Source organism: Epinephelus lanceolatus, chromosome 7 (genome assembly GCF_041903045.1).
Source record: "Epinephelus lanceolatus isolate andai-2023 chromosome 7, ASM4190304v1, whole genome shotgun sequence".
In the NCBI taxonomy this organism is placed as follows: Eukaryota; Metazoa; Chordata; class Actinopteri; order Perciformes; family Serranidae; genus Epinephelus; species Epinephelus lanceolatus.
The window spans coordinates 8,990,463-9,015,954 of NC_135740.1; the positions used below are offsets into that span (position 1 = coordinate 8,990,463).

Genomic DNA, 25,492 nt, shown 5'->3' on the forward strand with positions numbered 1-25,492 from the left:
TTCCCCTCAAATTCAGTGTAACATGGGATGAGCATTTGATATACAAATGCATGTTGATGGGGGTGAGGTATTCCTTTAAAGTCTAGTGCTCTTTTTGTTGATTGACGTGGAACCACCTGAGCTACATTTTCAGTTATAAAACAGAAACCTAGGATTCATTATGTTCAGATTTGTGGAGTGAAAAGTGATAAAACTTTCATAATCTTTTATCTCAGTTCAATTTAACAGCCAGATACAGACTGGTTCTGGTGATATATGGGAGTCTAAACTCATATCCTGGGATCAGATTTCTCCTGTTTTCTCTACAGTTCAGCTCCTCTCAGCTCTTATGAGCAGGAGCACAGCTGACGATCCTCAGGCAGGCCCACTCCTGGCCGTTCAACAGTCTAGGCTAAAGGCCAGATACAGTAAGCACATAATAAGGGACATGCTGTGTAAGTACTCCTTCAAGTTAAGTGCTATCAGACTATTTACCACGGCCACTTTGAGGGAAAGAAAAAATCACCTGCAGCACTTCCTCTGTGTCCTTGACCTTGACAGGCGTGGTTTGGGGCACCGGGGGACATTTGGCCGGCTTCTTTTTGGCCCGCTCGATCTGCGCGTTGGTGAAGTAGTTTACGGCGGCAAACTCAATGAGGGCAGAGAAGACGAAGGCGAAACAGACAGCGATGAACCAGTCCATCGCAGTGGCGTACGACACCTTGGGAAGGGAGTGGCGAGCGCTGATGCTGAGTGTTGTCATGGTCAGGACGGTGGTGATGCCTTTAAGGGTAACAAAAACAGAACAATTTCAAACATATGACCTCGAAACCCAAATGAGAGTTTGAGGTCACTGCAGTTCAACTTAATTAAAAAAAATAAAATAAAAAAAAGATTTACATGTAAGACTAAATATCTTTCTGCCTATGAAACTGCTGTTTCCCCCACAGATCAGTATGTTTAGCTGAGGCTGTGCATCAGTACTCGAAAGCTTTAAGGTAACAACCAAAACAAAGCAGTGCCACGTAATATTGAAACTTTTACAGTAAAACAATTACTGCATTTGATTCTTCTTGTACCCAGATCCAGAAAAAAAGTATGATTGTATGGTTTTGCTCGCAGCCAATCACAGCAAGCATTCTTGGATTTAAAGGGAAACTTCAGTATTTTTCAACTTGGATCCTTTCTTCCCATGTTTTCGTGCCTAAGTGAATATTGAAGACAACATTTTTTGAAATTGGTCCTGTACTGAGAGAGGCTGCTCTAGCTGCAGCAACAAAACAGGCTATCAATCATCAATCAATCAATCAATTTTATTTATAAAGCCCAATATCACAAATCACAATTTGCCTCACAGGGCTTTACAGCATACGACATCCCTCTGTCCTTATGACCCTCACAGCGGATAAGGAAAAACTCCCCCCAAAAAAAACCCCTTTAACGGGGAAAAAAAATGGTAGAAACCTCAGGAAGAGCAACTGAGGAGGGATCCCTCTTCCAGGACGGACAGACGTGCAATAGATGTCGTACAGAACAGATCAGCATAATAAATTAACAGTAATCCATATGACACAATGAGACAGAGAGAGAGAGAGAGAGAGAGAGAGAGAGAGAGAGAGAGAGATGCAGGTAATGACAGTAGCTTACAACAACATTAATGAAAGTAATAATATTATAGTTATAGTTCTGGCTACTGTGGTACAATATGTTGAAAGTATGTATTAATATCTGACAGTATACTTGTGTGACAATAGTCATATGTGTATAATAACAGTAGAAGTATGACTAATGACTAATGATGGCAGCAGCAGCAGGAGGCATCTGGCAGGACCACGGCAGCAGCACAACCACACACGTCACGCTGTCCAGGCACCGCTGCAATATGAGTTAATCTGAGAGACAGTGGAGCACAAAGGCTCCGGAGAAGAAGCCGAATTAGTGACATCCATACAATGTAATCCCTATGGGCAATCGTGCACTGTCAATGTACATCCACTAAAAGTGCTTGTTCATGTTCAGGCTCAGATTATTATTAGAAGTGTCTGACAACATCAGGAAAAGGATCCTGCAGCGAAATGAAACATTTTTCCTTACTCTTAGTGTGTCTGTTTGTTATTTTGACCAAGTCTCACTTAAGGAGAGGTCTCGTTCTGAAATCTCAGGTAAGGTAATTTGTTGCAGGAAGAGAGTAGTGGAAATGGTTGTAAGAACTGGGGGAAGAAGTGTCAGGAAGAGTTTGTTGTGTTATCTAAAAGTTGAGCATGGAATCTTTTAGAAACCACGCTAAATACTTTGCCGATTTCGACAATGTGGAAAAGTTTAAGAGATATCAGAACAAGACTTCTCCTTGAGTGAGACCTGGTTGCACACACTTACAAGCAGACCAGATCCGTGAAATCAAACAGCGAAATCGGTTTAATTTCTCTGTAGCACTTTTAATGGATGTAAATTGACGGTGAGCAATTGTCGGTAGGGATCACATTGGAGCCTGTTTCGCCACTGCAGTGGTAGTGGTCTCACAACTGAACCAGTTTCAAAAACTGTTGTCTCCAATAGTCACTTGGACACAAAACGTGTGAAAATAGGGTCCAGGTTCAAAAATACACAAGTTTCCCTTTAATGCCATGTGTGATTGGCCCAATGCCGCAGCAACTAAAACTAAGTCTGGGGTGTGGTGAAGTCAAGCTCAGTGTATTTGTCAGAGTTGGCAGTTAAGCATGCTGAGATGCCATGAAAACGCAAGAATGTATGGCTGTACTACACACCTGTGGCATCTAGCGGCATTTTACACAACTGAATGCTTCTATTTACATGATGGGCATCATATGAAGTAGAAAAAACAAATGAAATGAAGTATTCTATTGGTATCAGTATCACTTTAAAGGTACTGGTATTGTATAATTTCTTTAAACAATAGCCAGGCCCAGCACTATGTTCAGCATCAAACACAATGGGTACCAATTTCCAATTTCCACTATTATTCAGAATATGAAGTGAATTTGATGTGGGTCATGTAAACAGCATCTTCCCTTTAAATATTCTGAATTAGGCCTTTTTACAAACACAGCATTTTCCGATTAAGACGTGGGATATGCCAGTGTTATTTGGGTTTTAATAGCATTATTTGGACATGTATACAGCTCATTCAGAATATGTGTCTCAGTTGGGGTATTTACCGCAGTTTGCAACACACAGCCTCTTGCCTGTTTACAGTCGGCTCTGTGCGTTTGTCATGGATACATTGTCCACAGACTAACTTGCCAACAGTTTCTAAGGCTGAGTAGAAATGTGGTGCCCACATTTCTGGTCAGAGGAAGAAACACACCTACTTTTAAACATTGTGAAAGACTTGTATATCAACAAGTATTTATATATCTGCAAATGTCACAACGCTAACATTTTCAAGAAGGTGGTTGAAGGAATGAAAGAGACAGGCTGTGCTCACACGGTCCAACAAGTCAACTACCCATATTAAACTTTGAAAAAAAATATTTTTTGATGCAAAGAAGCAAAATGAGATGCGGCTCCAGTTGTTTCACTTCTCTACATTTTGATATACAATAAACAACATGTTGGGGCATGTTAATCAGAGTATGCATGGCTGCCTGTAAACAGGAGTATTAGTGGAGCACTCATTTTCATTAGCCATTACACAGCTTAGTTGGTATATTGTCTTTTTTGGATTAAGGGCAAAAAAATGAATATTTTGTGCATGTGAACCGAGTCATTCTCATTGTAGAACAGAATGAAGCACCCTAAAAGAGATTTTTTTCATATCATTGCCAAATAAATGGTTAAGATCATTTGCACAGTGTTCAATAACCCATGTATATTATGCTGCTCTCCATCTGCATATTTCATTAACTGAATGCAGAGGATAATGAACCAAAATTGGCTCTCTGAAATGGGAGCCATGTATCGAAAGAAGGAACCACAGTATTTACACCTGCATGAATTGATTTTTTTCGGTTACTTAGGAGCAGCGCAACCAGCTGTAAACACAACCTGAACATATTGTCACTTTATAACTACCTCCTTTCTCCGTTTTTTTCCCGTTCTCACTGGGATTTAGCCAAATGTACTTCATGGAGAGAGAAAAAAATATCTCCACCCAGTGAGGTTTAACTTGACCAATAGGATTATCTCTCCCTTCAGACAAGCTCCAAATAATGTTTGTACAACTACAAGTCTGATGTGTATCAAAAGATATTACACCACCGAGAGCTTACAGTTGCTTAAACTATATCCTATCCCACAGCAGCAGCTGCAGACTCTCTCACTTCACCCTTTGCGGTACCAAAAGATATAACATGAAAAAAAAAACGGACGCCAATCTGGCCAGCACGCAAGGTCACACGTGGCTCCCACAATAACAGAAGGTTACAGTATAAGCCTGTAGCTCATAGCTCGTCCTTGGTGTTATTAACCAATAGCAATAATGTGATTTGGAGAAAATCCCCTTTACGTTGGAGACCTGGAACAATCTGTGCTGCAGAGTCCTTGCCCAACATAAATTCATCCCCTGCGCCCGGACGTGACCGCCATATAATTACCTGTCAATCAAAACCAGCTGGATGACATTGATAGGTGAACTGCAGCTTGAGGCCACAGACTGAGGATATTAACCTCTAATATAAAGCTGTTCTCAACAAAAGCAAGAACTGAGATGGTTGATAGATATTCTGGATATGTAACAGCTTTCATGTCTTTTTTTTTCTTGTTCCCAACCATCTAAACATAGACTGTAAAAAAGAACTGGAAGTAGACACTGTGACGTCAGCCACTGGTTTGTGATTGTGAAGCCTCAAGTTTTGTGTTTTGGCCATCTTGGTTTTTTGGAGCCAAAAGTGACAATATTTGGATGAGAGGGAGGAGCTGTGGAGGAGTGAGGGGTGTGTCTGAAAACCTGAGGACACTACTGATAACTCACCATGGTAGCGACTTGTCAGTCACAAGCTAGCCACACCCTAAAGCATATCCTGTTTCATCATCTATTTTTCAATAAACAGAACCATAATTTACTAAATGAACATCATGCTACATCAAAGAAGACTTAAAACTAGAAAATGACACCATAAACTCACAAAGTAAATGTTTACTGAGGTAAAAAATAAAGTTAGAAGTAGGGTAATTTTCTCATAGACTAAAACTTCTTTTTGCAACCAGTGGAGTCGCCCCTGCTGGCCATTAGACAGAATGCAGATTTAAAGGGAAATTTCGGTTTATTTCAACCCGTCTCCTATCGTCCTAAATTTGTTTCAAGTGACTAGTGACATAGAAATAATTAGTAGTTAGCATGTTAGCCGTTAGCCTAGATACAGCCAGGGCGCATAGTAGCATCAGACCTGGTAAAACGTAAGTGAATGGGCATACCTTCAAGTGCAAAGTTAGTCCACTAAACAAGCTTTTTTCCACAAAGACCGCCTCATATCGTTAGGATAAATGTCAGAGAACATATAGAAAACGACATGTAAACGTGTTGTCTTACTTTACGGGTGTGCTGCCATGTTTGTTTACCATCTAGCTCTGCTTTCCAAAGCGCTGCCGAAATATCGCGAGAACAAGCAGCGATCTCATAGCGTGCCTGAACAAGCAGCAACAGCTGGAAGGCAGAACCGGACAGTAGCCTGAAAAGTTCATTTGTTTATTTTATGAAAGATTTATAGAATAATGGCTGACTTTTTGCCAGACTTTGACTTTGTGGAGGAGGAATTTGATTTTGCAGAGTTTGATGGCCGCCCTTATTTATTTGAGCCAGAATACACTGACGAAGAGCTTCGTGAAATTGAAGAACAGAGGAGGAGAGAGAGAGAGAGGGAGGGAGAGGAGGAGGAATGGCTGCTGCAAGGCTGCGTAGCTCTGGAGATTGGTGGTGTAGAACTTAGATCGGGCCCAAAAAATCCAGCCCGACCTGGCCCGAGCCTGTACACGTTATGTCCGGGACCAGCCCGGCCCATCCAATTAACTGTAATTATGGGCCCAAGCCCGATTTAAACCCGACATTTTTCAATAAGTTGGCTGTTATAATTAAGAGTATTAAACCACAAGTCTTGTTATTTGAAACATAGGATCTTAATGAATGGCGCAACACGGAAGCATGATTATGTAATAAAACAGGTGTTTATTTTAGGATCCAGGTGGTGAAGGGCTTTGCGTGCACAATGTTGCAACATTGTAACTGAGGGCCGAATTCACAAAAGGATTGCGTGGCTTTTGCGGCCAAGCACGCGCAGAGGGTGAAATTCTTCACTAACTGCGCTGCCAAGCAGATTTCTATGCAAATGAGCCTCATTGATAAACAACGTCTAATTCACTAACACCAGCACTAATAGCCACACGCAGTTTGAGTGAAGTAAATAACATCTTTAGAACGCTGGTGCAAACTGGGCGCTCCTCTGTGGAAGCCTCTCGCCCAGACTTTCCAGTGATCGTGGCAGCAGTGATTGTCTGTTAAATCAGTCTGTAAATAATATTTTGACATTATTATTATAATCATTATTACTTTAATGACATCTGAAGATATTGATGCGTTGAACAGGTGACAGTGTGCGGTCGTTCTCAAAACGCACTTCTGTCACGCACTTCAAAAGCAACTTTCAGTTATTTATTTTACGAAACGGGGGAAACAAACGTGAACAAAAACGTTTCCATAATTCATATTAAATTCAAAAGATAACGAAAAAACAGAGAGGGAGTAGTGATAAAGTGTGGTCAAATCCACAGCCTCAACCCATCTGACACTATTAGACTGACTCACCAGCAGACATCACTACATGAGGGTATACAGTATTCAGTACTTTGCCAAACAAAGTCTGCCATTGTTCTGCCACGGTGTTCTTGGTGCAAAGCCAGCATTTATACTTTGCCATGTGGCTAATTGCAATCAGGGGCAAATCAGGGGCAAACTGCACTCAGCTGCCAAACTTTGTGGGCGTGTTTGCGCTGGTATATCATTAGCGCAATATCCTTTGTGAATAGGACGTTAAGACAGAGCAAACTTAGGGTGCAAGTGAAGTGCAATTCAAGGTGCTATCAGCGACCACAGTTCATTCTTTGTGAATTCGGCCCAAAGTTTGTTGTAACTGTAGGCTATGTGTCATACAAAGTGTGGGTTAATTTTATTTTTTATAATACTGTAGGTGGACGTGTGGAAAGGATATTCTGCAATTAAACCACGGTTTATTACTGAACAGTACAGGTTACTGTTGGCCGTAACCACGCCAAGACAACCAACAAACAATAACTTAGCTGTAACTCCATCTGTGCACTCCTGCTCTCTCCTCCAGCTCGCTCATACACACACCAGCACGCGCACTCACACAGCCCTCCTCATCCCCGTCACACTCGCACCCCGCACCTCATTCAATCCCAAATATGCCATTAACTCACAGAACATTGAGATTATAACAGAACATTTACTGCAGGGTCGCTACAATACATAGCCTATAACATTATCAAATCATAGCTTAAAAAAAATAAAAACGTCATATCTGACCAGGCCCGGCCTGGGCCCGTCAGAGGGAGGGGGGCTGAAGAATTGGGCAGAGAATCTAAGCTCTATGGTGGTGTACCTGTGAATGCTGTGCCCCAGTGCCCACAGAAGAGGAATGCCTCTGTTGCAAGGAATGGGACCGGTTGCAGCCTTATTTTCAAGGTCTGGATGTGACCGAGGACGAGACACCTCCACCTGGAGTAGTATCCAGCTGGGCTTTATCTAGAGCTGGCGAGATATATTTCGGCTGCGCTTTGGAAAGCAGAGCTAGATGGTAAACAAACATGGCAGCACACCCGTAAGGTAAGACAACACGTTTACATGTCATTTTCTATATGTTCTCTGACATTTATCCTAACGATATGAGGCGGTCTTTGTGGAAAAAAGCTTGTTTAGTGGACTAACTTTGCACTTGAAGGTATGCCCATTCACTTACGTTTCAACAGGTCTGACGCTACTATGCGCCCCGGCTGTATCTAGGCTAACGGCTAACATGCTAACTATTATTTCTATGTCACTAGTCACTTGAAACAAATTTAGGACGATAGGAGACGGGTTGAAATAAACCGAAATTTCCCTTTAAGGCACTTCTGCACTGGTCTCACCTTTTAGACCCAGAGATAATGCCTTGCATCTGAATACACATTGAATTTCATGTGAAACTAATGGTGTCTATACGTGAATAGTTCTTATTGCATTTAAGATTGAGCTATGTATTTTTTTTAAAACCTTTTTACAAGGATCTTTTATTCAGTCATCTTTTTTACTTTAGTGCTACAGTTGAGTTTCCCTTCACAAAATTAGCTCTTTACAACAACTGTTTCATTTTCACCTCTCTGCAATGACAGGATTGCAGCCTGCAGGGGATATTTTGGTTCTGTAGCTTCCTCTGGAAACAGAAAAACAGATACCAAACACCAGTTACAGTTTAAAGGTTGCACAGAAATCAGACTCTTCTCTGAAATAAATAGCTCAATATTTGGTAAAATACATAGTAATTTTCTTACCAAGACTTAGATGAGGAGATTGATGTGAATCTCATGTCTGTACATTAGTACGGACCTACAGCCAGGAGGGGATTAGCTAAGCTTAGCATAAAGACCAGACACAGCATGAAACAGCTCGCCTTATGACTGGCACCTCTAAACAGCACTTGTCTAATATAATACTCTTTTCTTGGCAACCTCACTGTGACAACACAAACCTGGGAAGTCAATGGGCTTGGCTTTTGTTGGCAAAAATCCCAAATTGACATTATTATTGTATATCCTTCTTTGTGTAGCAACTAAACAAACTAGATGCATTGTATTAATTAGCATTCTTCAGAAGAAAGCAAGGGTAAGGCTAAGCTACAATAATCACTTTCCTGCTCCATGTATGTACTTAAAGGGACAGTTTACTTCAAAATCAAAAATACACATTTTTCCATTTACCTGTCGTGCTTTTTATCAATCTAGATTGTTTTGGTGTGAGTTGCCAAGTGTTGGAGATATCGACCATAGAGATGTCTGCCTTCTCTCTACAGTGGAACTAGATGGAGCTCGGCATGTGGTGCTCAAAGCGCCAAACAAATACACTTGAAAAACTCAACAGCAATGTCTCTTTCCAGGAGTCATGACCATCTAATCATGGACGAGAGGCTCAAGCTCATGACAGCGAAAGATGTAAACATTAATGGCGTCCTCCTCAGCTGACTTTTAACTGGGGATTTCCCAGTCAAGTTTTTTTGCCCTACATCCCAATCCAAGTTATTTAATATTGAGAATCTGCTGATACTGAATCTCAAACCAATGCTCCTTTCTCCTAGATAATACAGTTGCACAGTTCAAGTACTTGAAAGTTATTAAAACCAATCCAACGTAGGGCTATATGCTTGACAATTAAATAGGTCTGCAGAAAATAATCCCTGCATCCAAGCTGCTCCTTAACTTTTTTTATTATTATTATTTTGAGTATATAGTATGAAGTATAAAATAACAGACCCTCCCTTTAATGTTTTTGGCCTTGTTGCTGTCTAGGGAATGTCTCTTTCCCTTTGAGAGAGTATTCTCCAGTGTTTGGTGCTTTGGTGCAGCCTATGTCATCATATGAACTTCTTTTACACAGATTAATTAAGAAATTCCTCTAATTGGCTTTTTGCTTGTGTGGCTTTCGTTGAGTTTGCAGTGCCGTGGTGAGCGCGGTTGTCATTGGCTCTACACTGTCTGTCTCTTCCGTCTCTCCACAGAGCAGTGTGGTGAAACACCATGTGCCATGGATGACAAACAAGCAGTTTCTCACACTGAGCTGAAATGAAACGAGTGCTCATAACTCCAGTAAATACCATAGATAAACAGCCTCATTCTGTATTTTTTCTTTCTTTCATGGCATGTAGTATTGTGCCGCGTGCGGTGCGCAGCCCCTGCTTGCACACAGGAGCTTAACAAAGCAGAGCAGAGAGAGAAAGGAGAGGAGCGGCGGAGAGTTGAGGAGTTAATGATGTTTGCACTCATTGGGTTGCTGTGCATGAAAGCTTCATGAGTGAAAAAAAAACAAAAAACGCTGATGTAAAATGAAGGATTAGACATAGCTCAATATAGCCGATCCTGATCAGTTAAAAATATTTTAATCTGCCCTGATCCAAATCTATGTGAACTGTCCCTTTAACATTCCTGTAAAATGTTAAACTATTCCTTTTACTGCCATGAGCTTATGCATCTCTACAATGGGCATTTGGTAATTCAGCTTTGTGACCTCCTCTACCATTCATGGCCACACCTGCACACTCAACAGACAAACATTGCCGTGAAAAACAGTCTCGTCATATGTCAGAGGCATCGAAACCAATGACTTGCTTTAAATGAGCTTGTTAAAAAAATGTGTGACTCCTCTATCTGAAGCCAAGACGCTCCAACTCCAAACCTCCTTCCACTCCTGTTTGTCTTCCTGACAAATTGCCTCTTTCACGCTCATAGCAGGACACTGTTGTTGGAAGTGAAAACAGAGTGTGGCTGCAGGGTGGAAGAGGAGAAATCCAAACACCAACCTCCCTCCTCTCCCTCCCCACCCTGACTTCACCCACGGCCGCCACACACGCACATTTAAACACAGTGGATAACAGCAGAAATCCGCTGCCTCAGAGGCTCGACTGATACAACAATAGCTGTGCTGCTGTGATGCCTCTGTCGTGTTGGACAGTTTGGAGCAGGGAGGCGGGGGCAGTGCAGCTGGACTGTCAGATCCATTGGTCACTGCAGGAGAGCAGCATTGATCCCCCAGTGCTTTATTACACTGCTCGACAGCGAGAGACATTTCTACTGAGGGTCAAACGGTGTTTTTTCTGCTCAGCTGACTCAAAACATAAACTGCACAGTCAACAGAAACACACACTGTGTCAAATGCCCACTGAATGCATACAGGTGACACTGCAGTGTGTGTGTGTGTGTGTGTGTGTCACCATTCGTGATTCAGTATGCTGTCATACTTTGACTAAATGCTGCTGCCAGCCAACAACAGGCCCGATGTCATAATTAAAGTGGAGGTGCTCCAGTTATACACATCACAGTCTGTTTACAGGTGATGAGGAGTACATGTGGAAAAAGTGCTGTAAAAATAATTTTGTGTCTCCAGAGGGAGCTGCACAAAATCTAATAAACTACCTTAAATGATGTCACTTGAGTCAGCATCGGTTGGGAAGCTTACAGACCTCTGTTGCTGTGTTCACACAATGAGAAACAACGCAACAGCATAACCAGCTACGTTATTGCCATTGAAGAGTTGCTCAAGCGCTTATTAACATAGTTACATGATCACAGTCTTGTGCGTGTCTGCTATTTGCCACAAAGCACCTAAACTGAACGTCATCTTAAGTTTGTATTTGGTAAAAAAAAAATAAAAATCTATGCTTATTGCCCATTTAGCCGCCCCATTGCCTCCCTGTGTGCACGTAAAGCTAGAATAGTGTCAGCTAACTAAGCAAAATAACACAGTGTCATATCTAGAAACAAAAACATGATTTGTTGTCGTTCATAGTGTGAACGCAGCATAGGGCCTGCTCCTCATCTCTGCTAGCAGCTTCAGCCACTACTAGCATATCGCACAACTGGCAGCAGTTGTTGCATCGTGGGTAACCAGATTTTGACAAGGAAAAAGAATGTGTGGATTAAAAACAGACAATATCTCCAATATTAGATTCTTTTTGGGGGGTTTCATCTGTCCATCCATCCATGAGTTTTAGGAGTGAAATGTGGTGGAGTTTTATGCTCCACAATGGAAATAAAATGACCTAATTTTTTATCCATGACACCTCTACTGGAGAATACAAAAAATGCATCCATTATAAATGGTTTATAAGCTGTAAATGACTGATCCTCCGTCCTGCTCCCTTTATTTACTGTTGCTAAATTGGACAAGCTTGACAAAAAGAGACATGGCGACATTGGCTCCATTCAGCCAGGCACTGCAGTGTTGATTACATAGTTTCTGGGCAATACAACTTAAAGAAGCCAACTGCAAGGACAAAGGGTGCAGTATGAACAAGGCAAAACAACGTAAATTAAGGTTTCTGGTCTCAACAAAAAAGGGAGGATAGAAACCAAGGATGATGAGACTATAAGTCAACCCTGCTCCCCCATGCGTCTCCATTTCCCCCTCTGGGGATCAGAAAAGTACTCTATGTAATTATTACTGAATACAGCATGGTGCTGACCTAACATTAGTTTCTCTTTACCGTGCAACATTTTGTTCATTACTATAATCTGATCAAAGGATGTTAGCCATGAACTTTTATAGCCAACAAAAATTCATGCAATGTAAAAACCAACCAACCAACTTGTCTTTATCCAAATCTCTTTAACATTACCACAGAAATAAGGAGGCAGCAAACCTAGCTGATATTATTGATCTGACATTAGCCCATTTGCTCTTGATGCAGGTATAGGCCTACATTAGCTAGCTAGTTAGCCAGTATTTTGCTTATATACAATGTGGTGACACAGTGGTGCAGTGGTCATTTGATTGTTGCCTCAAGAGCAGCAAGAAGTTTCCTGGTACAAACCTCAGGGTGGAGTTTGTATGTTCTCCCTGTGTCAGTGTGGGTTTTCTCCAGGTACAGTTTTCCACAGTTTTCCTGTGGGATCCTCCCACAGTCCATAGACATGCAGGTTAGGTTAATTGGTGACTCTAAATTAGCCATAGGTGTAAATGTGAGTGTGAATGGTTGTCTGTCTCTATGTGTCAGCCCTGTGATAGTCTGGTGACCTGTCCAGGGTGTATCCCACCTTTCGCCCAATGTCAGCTGAGATAGGCTCCAGCGCCCTGCGACCCCCAACAGGATAAGCGGTTGTGGAAAATTAATGAATGAATGTATGCAATGTAAAGTGTCCATGGAGATTGTAACAGTCCGCCAGACAATTTTTGTTAATCATCTTTAAAAGCTGTTTCTTTTCAGCACAGATAAATCTTGCACATCATATCTAACTATAACAGGAAGGAGGAAACTTGACAGATGTTCTGCTGTGTTCCAAACTTGCTCAACTGTTACTGGAGCACAGAGCGAAAAGGGGCGGGACTTAGGAAGGGATAATTCTTTAATACTCTACATTAATGCTAAGTGATATATCATAGGCAGATGGACTTGCTTGAGTTTCTTTGTCACCTCTCATCTAAGAGGCTTCTTCAGTTTGCAGGCCCCTGCAACTCCACACCAGTCAGTAAGAACTGAAGAAGCCTCTTGGATGGGAGGTGAAATGTCACTCAGGCAAGTCAAGTTGCCTACGATATGGCACTTAGCATTACCATGATCTGGATGACTGAGAATCACCACCAACTTCTTATTAATAGTTTGTAAGTCATTTATTAATGCTTTACAAATCAGATAAAGGCCAGTAATAAAAAGTAATTTTGAGCTGTAATAATGCAGTTACACATGTTAGTTAGCCACTAATAAATAATTAATAAGTTAACTGATAGAATTTGGTGCAGATCCTCTACAGCCCATTACATTCTTATATAAAGGGTACCTTATTAGAAAGTGATGTGTTTAAACTTTAAATAAACTAATTTAACACTACATTCAAACTAAACAACAAAAGATTATGTTTCACTAAGAGTCCACTTTCATGCTGTAACTCCACTTCTAGCATCAAAACTGTCACAACACTCATGTTTTTCTTTCTCCCTCATTACTCAAGTTAAAATTACCTCTTGAAAATGATGCTCCAAAACATAATCTATCAGAACTACTTTCAAAATGGAGGACAAGAGTCAGCGCCATTATCATTGAATGACTTTCCATCAACATAAGTGGAGGAACGTGGTCGACAAACTACCAGACTGAGACGTCCCTTAATAATAAAACAACAACACCCAGCAACAATGGTCTACTTTTAGCAGCTCTGTTTGTCGTCGTGCCTCTCTATCGACACACACTAATCAGTCTATTCTAGGACAGGGACCCAAACTCTGTACCATGGGAATCAGGGAGAGTGCAACTGGGTCACAGGCCAAAAACTGAAAGTTACTGATGATGTAGGAATGATGGCTCCTGCAATAACATTTACAAATGAATGATAAAATGATAAAATGGCAAATAATGTAACATGTGACATCATACTCGTCATTTGTATTGTAACAACAGTATAGAGTAGCACTGCAATGACTATAAAGATCAGTTGGAGACTAGAAATCCCTGGTTTGAAAAGTCAATGTCTACGAGTTGCCTACATCAATTATTAATGTCCATTTTACCTGCCTTTGTTTTGAATCTCTGTACAACAGATTTTGAGGTAAGGAACAGTTTGTCATTTATAAGGGGGAGGGGGTGGTGCAAGAGGAGAGGCATGTCAAATAATTTTATAAGCACTGGGGAGGGACTTGTGCTTTATATTTTGGCTTAGGTGAGGGGCATAAAAATTGAAATGTCTGTAATTTGCAGTTATTTTACCAACGGTTTTTACAGAAAGCATGCCTTCTAAACCCATTGGCAGTTTTGGATAGACATGTTTTCTTTAAAAATCACCAAAATTACACATTTTTTATCACAGCCAGAAACTGTAAAACCAGGAATTATCGTTGGAATTTTGAATATCCAACAGTCCTTGAACACATTTTGTGGGACGAACACTTCCGTCATAAAAAAACACATATCCTAATCTGAGCTCAAAATAGTAATATTTCACCAAAATCACTTTATTCTACATGTGTCATTTAAGATTTAACTAAACACGTACCAACTAAGTAATCTTTTAGATTAATTCACAATCAAACACTTCACCTTGTACTAAAAAAATGACTTTTTCCTAAATTTGAATTTATCTCAAAACATCGCATTGCAAACTAAAAGCCCATCTTGTGGTGGAATCACACCAGCCGCAACACAGCAATCCGCGATTTAAAGCGAATTTCAGCCAGGGGTGTAAAATGGGTGTGCAATGATCCCTTCCCTACTTTCTACTCCTCTGCTTGCTGTGCCCTTGCTTGACCGCACCCATCTTAAAACTCAGCCTTCATTGTGATCTCCACTACACGCTCGTAAAGTTTCCTAAGCCAGGGGCATAAAGTTGAGGGGACAGTGGCCTTTTCTCTTCCTCCTATGCTCCGACTTCTAGCCTTCTAGCCCCCAAGCTCAGACCGTGCCCATCTTCAATCTCTGCCTTCATTTTGATCTCGTCTAAACATCTGTACAGTTTTGTGACTCTTGGGTGGCTGTAACGTTATTGCGTTTGCAAAATCTGTCCACAGGCAGAGAGACAAAAAGACAGACATATGAACACCTGGCAAAATGCTCAAAACAGCCTTTGTGGTAGTTGGTGCTACATCTGGTGTCACCAGGATCACACACACACACACACACACACACATGCATTGTAAACAATAGCAGCCGTGGTGACGTTGTCCCAGCTGGTAATAAAATGCATTTTGCATTCAGCATTTATATTTGGTCAAATCGAATAACCCTTACAAAAACAGTACTGGCACTATAACAAATTTACCGTATGTGTTCTACAACACCTTGTATGTCAGACATGTTTTTCATGAGTTAATAGAGCTTTGGTTATAATGAAAAAAAGTTTTGTCATTTTAAAATTGCCATATTTCAAAGATGTAATCAAAATGTTTTCCAACTATAGGTACTTATTATTCTAAATATGAAATCCAGATTACATGTTATCTGTTACAACCCAGCCCTGCTTAAACTACTGGTTCCTGAAAAAAATCACATCATTGTAATGCATTATTTCCCAATGCTGCTGTTAACTACATTTGGTATTCAAATCAGAAAGAAAAGAGTAGTGAAGAATAAACCATTATTTTTCAGCAGGCCTCTCTTTAAATTGTAGAGATGGTAATAGAAATGAAATGTCACATTTAATTTTTGTTTTTTTTTTGAGGCCTAAACCCTTTAAAGCTGAACCTCATTAAAGTAGCAGAAAGCTTTTTCAATTAACTGCTCCTGATGAGATGGTATTCTTAATGTAAAATTATAAATCTGTAGATACCTAAAATCTAAATTACCTCCTGGGGCATCTTGCCTATAACAAATACTTTTAATACTCTCACAGGGAATCTCTCCCCATAATGTTTATAACAGTCTCAACCCATTTAGATGGGTATTTATTTTACATCCTGAGAAGATTTTGTATCATCCACTGTTTTAGCCAGAACCATTTTCGAAGACTCACATTGCTGGTCTTTGCTTGAGGCATCTTTGCTTGGAAGATGCAGCAAAATGATTTCTCCTAATGCTGTCAGCTGTTCATTCTAGCATTTCAAACCAGTCTTTAAACTAATAGCAGTGAATTTGCATTTCATGAGGCAATCTAAGGATAAAAAAAAAACAGTAGCTCTTTATATTCCTCATAGTCACCTCACATTGTAACATCACCTTGTTGTACAGAGTAGAGAGAGACACATGCAGGCATTGAGTAAATAAACAGTGAGCAGAGAGGCTGTGCGGGATGAGGGATGTGTGAGGTTTACATACCGAAGACTGTGCGTGCCGGGACTGATTCTTTATTTATCCAGAAGGACACTTGGGAGAGGATTACTGTCATTATGCAGGGGATATACGTCTGAATCATGAAGTAGCCCATTTTACGTTTCAAGTGGAAGTAGACCGTCATCACCACATATTCACCTGAAGGATGAACAGAAATGAATTAGTTTGATTAACAAAGAATTAAAAGTCGCAGGCTGACAGATTTCACTTAATGCAGCTTTAGACAGATGTCACATTTGATTCTATTTGATCATTTTGTCGTTGTCCTCTATATTGTAACAGAATTGACACATGAAACTCAACTTCCTGCTTCTATCATCTTTTTCAGAACCCTATTGAAGTGAACTGAGAGGCCCTCTGAAATGCCTCAACTCATGATGTTTACAGGGTTTGATTCCAAGAGGCTGCTGTCTGCTGATCACGTTCCAATGGAGTGACAAAGCTCCAAATATCAATATCTACCAACTGTGCAGCATTTGTACAGTATTAGTCCTGTCAGTCATGTGGAAAATACAGTGTAGATCTACCAGGTTTGACAGAGTACAATACACACAGATGGCTGAGCATCTTTCAATAAAAGATTTGACACTGTATTTTTTAACAATCAATTTGTAAAAGAAAGAAACATCAACCCCTGCAGTCACTTTACTCAAAACACTGAAAGGACAAGCAAGTCTCACCTGTGATGGATTTAATGGTTTCACTGGAGACCGTCTGGCCGATGAGATCATACTGAACGAGGCTGGAGGACTCAGGAGGGACCTCGACTGAATGCTGAGGCCCTTTGGTCCAAGTATAGATCATTTCTGTTTTAGGATAGGCATCTGTGGGCAGACAGCAAAGCAACCTCAACGTGACTCACTAAACTGTAAGTTGTGAACGGTGCAGTATGAAAAAGTAAGACGTACAGTAGAGGGAAAAAATCAGTTTATGTAATGCATTTGTTTACTGTAAACTGTCTTTGCCTCTATACATACATATAAGTGTGTATACATACACATTTATTGTCTATGTAGTTACATTAGTAGACCTTCTTGACACCACGAAAGTAGCTGATGAGTTCACAGATAACACTTCCTGCCTCACCATCTGTCCCTGATCTGCCATAAGTGATACTGCAGCCTTTTTAAGTCTCCACAATGGATTAATTTATTTTTTTAAAGGTTCTGTATGTGACTTTCAGAACATTAATGCAGCAGCAAACCACTATTTGCTATGTAAACATGTAGTGAAGTAATGGCGTCCTGAGCAGAGAGTAACATCACTCTAGCTCTGTGTGTGTTGTAATCTGAGCTTCTCCCCAGCTGGAACCCAACGTTGGCATGACATCAGGAAGATGTTGGTCTGTTACGTCAGACAGACACAACATTTTGCTTGGAATGAAAATCGGGTTGACTATATTTTAAATGTCTAACAATGTTAGAAATTTGTGTTGTGTGGATGTTAACATTATGAAATTTTGAAGATACTAAATGTTACATCAAGACGATGTTTGGAGGAGATGTTTGGGGATGTTGGATTTTGGTTACTTAACATCACAACTTAAAACCAACAAAATAACAACATCATCTGTCATCAGTATTTTATGTCAAATTGACACTGGCATTGTCCTGACTTTAAATTTTGGTCCCCCGAAGTCACAAACTAAATTCAACCAAATATCAACACCTAATGATGTTGGTAGACAGTTGGGTCTGTGGTTTGTTTTGGTAATCCGGTTCGATGCACTCTACATTGCACTCATAAGGTGGTTACCACTGAGCTCTGTCAGCACTTGTTATTCAGTGCTGTTTTTAGGAGTTAGCACCGTAAGCTGCTAGCCCCCTTCTCAGCAGAAGAACCACAGTCTTTTTTGCAAGAGTCCTCATGGACTCCATGACTGGAAACAGGGGGCAGAGATGGATGGGAATCACATATATCAAAGATCTCAAAGCTGGAATTAAACCCAGGAAGTTGCGATAATGTGGCACATGCCTCAACCAGTCGAACACCAAGGCAACCCAAATGAATTAATTTCTAAGTTGTGCTGATGATAGTCCTGTGACCGAAAACTTTTTGTTTTTATTCCAATTCTTTTATACTTTTTGCTTATGAAATAAACATTTCTACTTTTGCTACTGAAGAGCATCTGCTACTTTTTGTTTTGCCAGAGTTTTTATATGATGGGACCATAGAAATAGAATGAGAGTAGAACAGACTTTACCATTCAACATTGCAGGAAGGTGAGAGTGGTAACCATTTTTATGTGCACCATTGCCACTGCAAATGTGCTACTCCATAAAACTTCCAAATAAACAAAGGAGGTGAGGTGAGGTTTTGCCAACCCGGTCTTCTCCCAACTTGTCAAATACCAACACTTGGTCAGTGGCCCTCAGCATCAAATGCCAGTGTACTGAGGCACCCTTTATCAGCGGTATGAGACGCACCGATTAGCACCATATTCAACGCTCCAAGCAACTGCCATAGTATAAAGAGCATGAAAATCAGAATACGGTAGATGTGAGGAGAGGCAGATGGGCCAAACAAACTCTGGACTTTCACACAGGAGATCACTGTTATCTCCTGTGTGAAATCAAAAGTCCACTGAGTTAATTTAATAACAACATAATGTGCTAGCAGGCTATGTGTAGCATTCTACCCTGGTGACATATGTTACATGACATATGTATATGCATCTTTTGTATGCACCTCCATTGCCTTGCAGCTGAAGAGGAATTGTGGATTTAATTGCTTCATATTTCTATTTGTAAGTCATCAAATTCTTTTCATTATGTGAAAAGGCTGTCTTAGTGTGTATAGTAGGCTAAAACACGTTCTCAGACTAGTGAGTGTGTGACACACTTTACAGCTCCACTGAAATGTTGTCACCATAACAACTAACAACAATCATTTTCTGTTAAACTAATCACACGATCACTGCAAACACTCCAGTGTCCTTTCTATTCATTTTATTTCTATGGACGGGACTGTTCATGCTGGCTATACAGTACTAACCCAACACTACTTCTTTGTAGGCTTAGACTCAAATGCAAGCACAAACTTTTCTTATTATTAATACTGTAAAAGTACAATAAACCAGGAACTATAGAGACTGAAACAAACATTTGTCATTTTTGATTTGAAGGTTTTTAATCTCAATTATTACTGTACATTGTCTCTCTGAGAACTGCATTCATGGCAAGGGGAAAAGCCTCTGAAGCAGCATCATGGGATACTAAAACTCTCCACTGACTAATTAAATTTTTCAGACTACCAGCCCTTTGAGGCAGATTGACCCTTCACTTGTATTCAAATGCAGGAAAACTCTAGAGTCATTTATTAAGTATTCTGCAACAAAAAAATAAGATTGCATAGCGGTTTTTTTTTTTCCTAGCTGACTGCCTAAGGGATCTTTTATCATATATGGCACTGAACTGGCAGTGATCTAATAGGCCTGTTTGCTAATACAAATGCATGACATCCAATCCACTCTGGCAGACCCACTGAAAACAGTACAATGTGGTCGGAGTCAAAGTTAGCAGAGGTCCCATTTGACTCACTGATGCATTGTGCTGACATCTCATCCCCAAGAAAAGTTGTAACATTCAGATAAATTCTCCACTGTGTCTGACTTAGGGATACTTTAAATCCCAACAAGTCTTTTACTCTCCAGTGTTCTGCTGTATGTATGCTGGCGAGGGTGGCCAGTCTGTGGATGCACAGCAAAATGCCAGTTATCTTTGCCTGCCACTCCCTATGGGACTCAACATCGGCAGGATACCAACTGTGCTGCCAAAATGAAATGACTCTGGTGTGTCATGGAGTGGAACGCAATGCCTGTGCACACAAGTCCAGATGGAGAAAAAGGAGACGGAGAGAGGGAGAGAAAAAGAGTGATGGAGAAAAAATGAAGGCAGGACAGACAGAGAGAAAATTAGCGTGCGCGCGCACACACACACACACACACACACACACACACACAGAGCAGCTATGGAAAATAGCTGCATAGGTCTGTGCTATCCTGAGGCAGAGGAAGGGATTCTGACCTTTCCTTTGCTTCAGGCCACATCAGATCCATGGTCGCTTCCTCCTGACTGGAGGCTAGCAGCAGCAGAGCAGGATGGTGGAAGGAGGAGGACAAGGAGGAGGAGACGGAGGACAATAACTGAGAAATGTGAATTTGTCCTCTGCAATGTCACCACACTGGGTAATTGACGGCGGATTGGGCGAGTGTAAAGGCAAACTCGTTGTCTTTTCCTTTCCCTTCTCTTGCAGATGTAATCTTCAAATTGCTGCTCCTCTGCGATAAGACAGAGCTGAGAAACTCCTTTATTTCAGATAAGTCATTTCTGCTGACCAGTAGACCCACTATAAACACTGATGCTGAGCTAGGGCTTCATTGTCCACAATGAAGAATGAAATACTTCATTATTTAGTATTAGCATTCAGTCGCTTTGTGTCTCACAAAGGGCTCAGCTCCCCTTTTTACCACAGAATCCATTTCAGCGCAGAGCAGAGAAAAGTCATGTGAACAGGCTTTTATTCACACCAAAGCTGTGTTCAAAATCACATACTAACATCCTATTCATACTGAGTATGATGGAAAATTGAGTATGTAGTGCATTCACATTGCATATGATGTGGATTTTGTGTAAGCAAGAAATGCTCCTATATACTGCATTAGCAAGAATTCCTGAGTGTGAGACATGAGCTTACCGGGCATACACAAGTTTCTTCAGATGGCGCAACAGCCGGCAGCAGAGGAGATGTAAAACCAGGCTTACCCTATTAATATGTCACTTTATAATGTTTTCATATTTTTTTGAATGCAAAAGTAACTTTAGATTCCCAATACATAGTGAGCTTATTGGCGTAACCAGCCTTGTCTCAAAGAAATACATGAAATGGACACAAAATCTTAACAATGCATTACATGGTGGTGGGCACAAAATATGTTAAAATTCACTGCTAGCAACAAAAAGCGATGCCAATGCAAAGTCAGTGAGGATTTTTTGTAGTGGACACACAAATTAAGTATAAAGAGCAAGAAAGTCCAGGCAGGGCAGGTAGGAGTGTATGGATCAAACAAACAGGGACTTTCAACCAGGAGTCCCCAGTACATGTCCCATGTGAAAACAGGAGTCAGTGTAGTTAGGTGGCTTTAGGTAACTATGCCAAGTACTTTACGTAGGTACTTTATGTAACCACACAAAGTACAAAATTTACATCGCTTACGTCTTGTACGTAATTATTCTAACCGAAACCATGATCTTTTCCTAACTATTATTTTTTGTTCTCTAAACCTAACTCAACTGCAACTGTTTCACAACGAAACTGCGACTTTGACTTTCCACTGGCATTGCTCTCATGTTGCCAGCATGTAATTTTAACACATCTTATGCCCACAACCACGTAATGTGCTGTTAAGAGTTAATCTCCATTTAATTAATTCCTGTTAGGCTTTGTTGAAATAACACCTGTTTGAAAATTGGCTGCAATGTTTTTGGAGATGTCACACCAGGTCACATCAGCCGTCAGTCATCTGATATAGTCATATTGCTTGAGTATACTACAGTGTGAGCAGTCCGTTGTTGATGACATACTTAATCTTTAATTTAGTAGGCAGTATATGTTACATACATATTGAGTGTGTAGTAAGCAGCACATTAGTATGATTCCAACACAGCCTGGTGGCAGACTTCTTTACCCCCCAAACTCTTGCATGTAGCATGTATAAATATAAATACATCTCTCTCATATAAACCTGGTGTAACAGCGAGAAACAACTGAATCTATGAATGAGATGAATGACTATTGCTTTCAACTGTATTTAGGAAATAGGACAACATTTGCTTTCTTGCAAGAATTAGAAGAGGAGACCGCTAGTACTCTCATCTGTCTATTAAATATGAAGCTACCACCAGTTAGCTTAGCTTAGCACAAAGTCTGGAAACAGGTGGAAACAGCGAGATGCTTGTTGTTTTTACATTTCAGTTTGTGTTGAAATTAAACAAACAAGATTCAACATGGTAATTAATGAGTGTTAGACATGCTGGTAGGTGGATTTTATTAACTTTGAAAAGATCAGCCTTCAGAGCGGACTGGAAAAAGCGGCGACAGATGCTCAGCTAAGCTAACCAGCTGCTGGCTGTAGCCTGACATTTACCTTACAGACTCAAGAGTGGTATACATCTCTCAGTAAGAAAGTGTATGCCAAAGTATTCCTATTAGAATACTGTTGTTTATCTTTGCTCCCTCTCACTGAAGTTGCTCTATTTGCATGACATGGATAAAAACATAGAAACTACGGAGGCCCTGAGAGGCAAGGTGAAAAATGTTTTGGATATATCTGCTTACATAAAAGATAAAATCAAGATAAATGCAGAAAATGTTTCTTTCATCTTGCCTCTCGGGGCTTCCGTAGAAAACAGCTTTTGGGAACCAAAAACAAACAAACAGACAAAAACACACTCTGAGTAAACTAAACTGAAGTCAAAACTCTACTGAAACTACCTGCGGTGTATTACTTGCAAATTGCATTGCCTCTGGTTTAGTAATGGAAAGTAATCTGGTGGGTCTCGTGTGAAACAACACCCGGGGGCACAAAATGCTAAATGCAATGTAGAGGCCAGGAGAGGCTTCTCAGGAATGGGTTTATGTGTTTACAGCTACTATCATCATAACTCAGGTACAAAGTGGTGGATGAGGTAATGATTCATTGATGAAATGCCATTTACACGCTGTAAACACCATCTTTTCCAACATGAAAATGAAAACATGCATGACTGCTACATTTATGGGATTCTGTTGAGGGGTCAGAGGTCAGGCTGCAACTATTTATGTGTTCTTGGGTCTTTATTTTACTTTTTCAGAAGCACTGTGGTAGTATTTGGGGCAACATACTGTAGATGTGTTAGTGGCCACCAGTTAGTTGCCGGCGCATAGCTGGTTAACTGCATATTGTCCTGTCAGAGCAAATCAGCAAACATCTGGTTGGTGGTTACCTAACCTGCCATGTAGAGACCCAGCTCACAATGAAAGGAGTAAAACACACACACACACACACACACACACACACATACACACATAAAGGACTTACAGCTTCCAAACTTGAGAGGACACGCATGTCCATCCATGGGGAAGTCCACAAGCTTCATGGGACATTCAGCACTGATAGTCAACCTGTTGCAGAGAAGAGTTGCTCAATAAAGGACCAAATAGACATACTCTCTCAAACACAGACATGCATCAAGAATGTGTGCAAGAATCACACTTAATCAACACTTAAAGTTACTATCCACTTAGCGCTGAAGGTGGGAAAATCATGGAGATTGGTTGAAGAGCCTACGGTTGACTCATCTGATTTCAATACATATCGGTGGAGAAACAGGTAGGTTAACACTTGAAAAGGCCAGTGATTTATTTACACCAAATCATTTTCACTAAAAGGCGAAGGAGCAGTTATGTGACTGTTATACTGAAGTTAAGATGTAGAAGTTTGGCAGCCTCTGCACTGCCTCCACACAGCTCTGCACTGTTTACACATTATGAGCCACTGAGTCTGATTTCACAGCAAATCTGTTTAATTGCTTTAAATCAAACAAAGTCTGTCATCTCTCTTCTCCAACTATATTTTTTAAATTAGCACAAACACCAAAATATAGAATACAAATTATGTGAAGAGTCTATCCTCCCATCATAAACTGACATATGTATAAGTGGAAATAGACTTCTCATGCACTGTTCATATACACTTCTACAAAACGTAATACAGTAGAATTTGTGTATAACTCATGCACTGGGAAGACTGCAGTCACATGACCAATGTGCTGGCGAGACTTAAGAGAGAAGTCGTATAAAGACCAAAAGTCTGTGTAAGAAGGCCGGTTTGGGTGATGGACAGGTCAAACAAACACAGGACTTTCCCCAGTTTGGGGATCGGTGTATGGGGACCATGTAAAACCAACTGAACCTTTTTACCGTTATTTCAAGGTATGTCGTCACCATGATTCTTTTCCTAAACTAAATCCCCGTAAATTTACTTGCCTAAACCTAACCTACATAACTTTATGTTGAGTGGGCTACCTAACATGAAGGCATCCTACCATATTTCTTTTCCTAAACTTGCCTGAACCTAACTTACATAACTTCACGTTAAATACGCAAATTAATAGTAAGTAGCTGAAGTACATGAAGTGACAATGCCATTTCTGGGCTGCTGATTCACAATGTATGGACTATTGTATTATGATATGTTGCACTGTGAAGTAAACATTGATTGCATGATGTAATGTCTATAGAATAATGACATCATCTGCATTTCAGTTGTTTCCCTTTAAGTCTTGTTTTCACAGTTCAATTCTGTCTGTCACTGGGTATGATCTCCAAAAATGAAGGCTCGATTTATTGCACTAAGGAAGTGTGTCAACCAGTGTGCAACCAAAATAGGCAGAGGATAGCGCTTTTATTTTCCCCGGTAGCTATCGGTAGCTATCCTCAGTAAAGAATGAGAGTAAGTTATTTGCAGTTACTATCCCCAGAGGCTGAAATGGTGGCTGGCGGAACAACCAAAGCAAAACCGATCTGGTTGTCTTTGCGACAGCAGTGCCAACAATACCACTTGGAAACTTTAGGGGGAGGTGAAAAATTGTCTGTCTCCATTTTTGATATAGTAGGAAACAGACACATGGTTTGTAGATAAAATCATTTGATCAAGGTTTGGCTAGAGTTTTGGCTTTATCATTTTTGTGTTGAATGTTAATAGATTGTGGTAATGGAGCATGCATAAATACCTCATGGTGTACAGAATGGTGCCATTCTTCATGATGCGGAAAAGCTTGTTGGGGGCCGTCATGTTGTGAGCGACTGACTTTTTGCCATTCCTGAAGAAGGTGTCTGGGGTCCACACTTTAGTCACCATCAGGTTGTTCAGCCTCAAAATCTCTATCGGGCCCTCATACATTAACCTGCGGTCCACCCACGTCTGCCGGAAGAACACGTCCATTGTGTACTCCTAAGACAGGGATATTGGCAAATTCAAGACAAACATCTGAGGTCAGGTAGGT

General features: G+C 40.6%; 1 protein-coding gene across 1 annotated transcript in view; it reads right to left on the minus strand.

Moving 5' to 3' along the window:
* The window catches only part of gabra4 (gamma-aminobutyric acid type A receptor subunit alpha4), a 35,899-nt gene that overhangs the window by 7,589 nt on the left and 2,818 nt on the right, over nt 1–25,492 (minus strand). Inside the window, exons 4-8 of the mRNA XM_033632547.2 lie at nt 25,220–25,440; nt 23,527–23,609; nt 17,129–17,272; nt 16,434–16,586; nt 506–762 (exon numbers count right to left, since the gene is read on the minus strand). Coding sequence (XP_033488438.1) covers nt 506–762; nt 16,434–16,586; nt 17,129–17,272; nt 23,527–23,609; nt 25,220–25,440 — 858 coding nt within the window. The remainder of the gene's footprint in view (nt 1–505; nt 763–16,433; nt 16,587–17,128; nt 17,273–23,526; nt 23,610–25,219; nt 25,441–25,492) is intronic.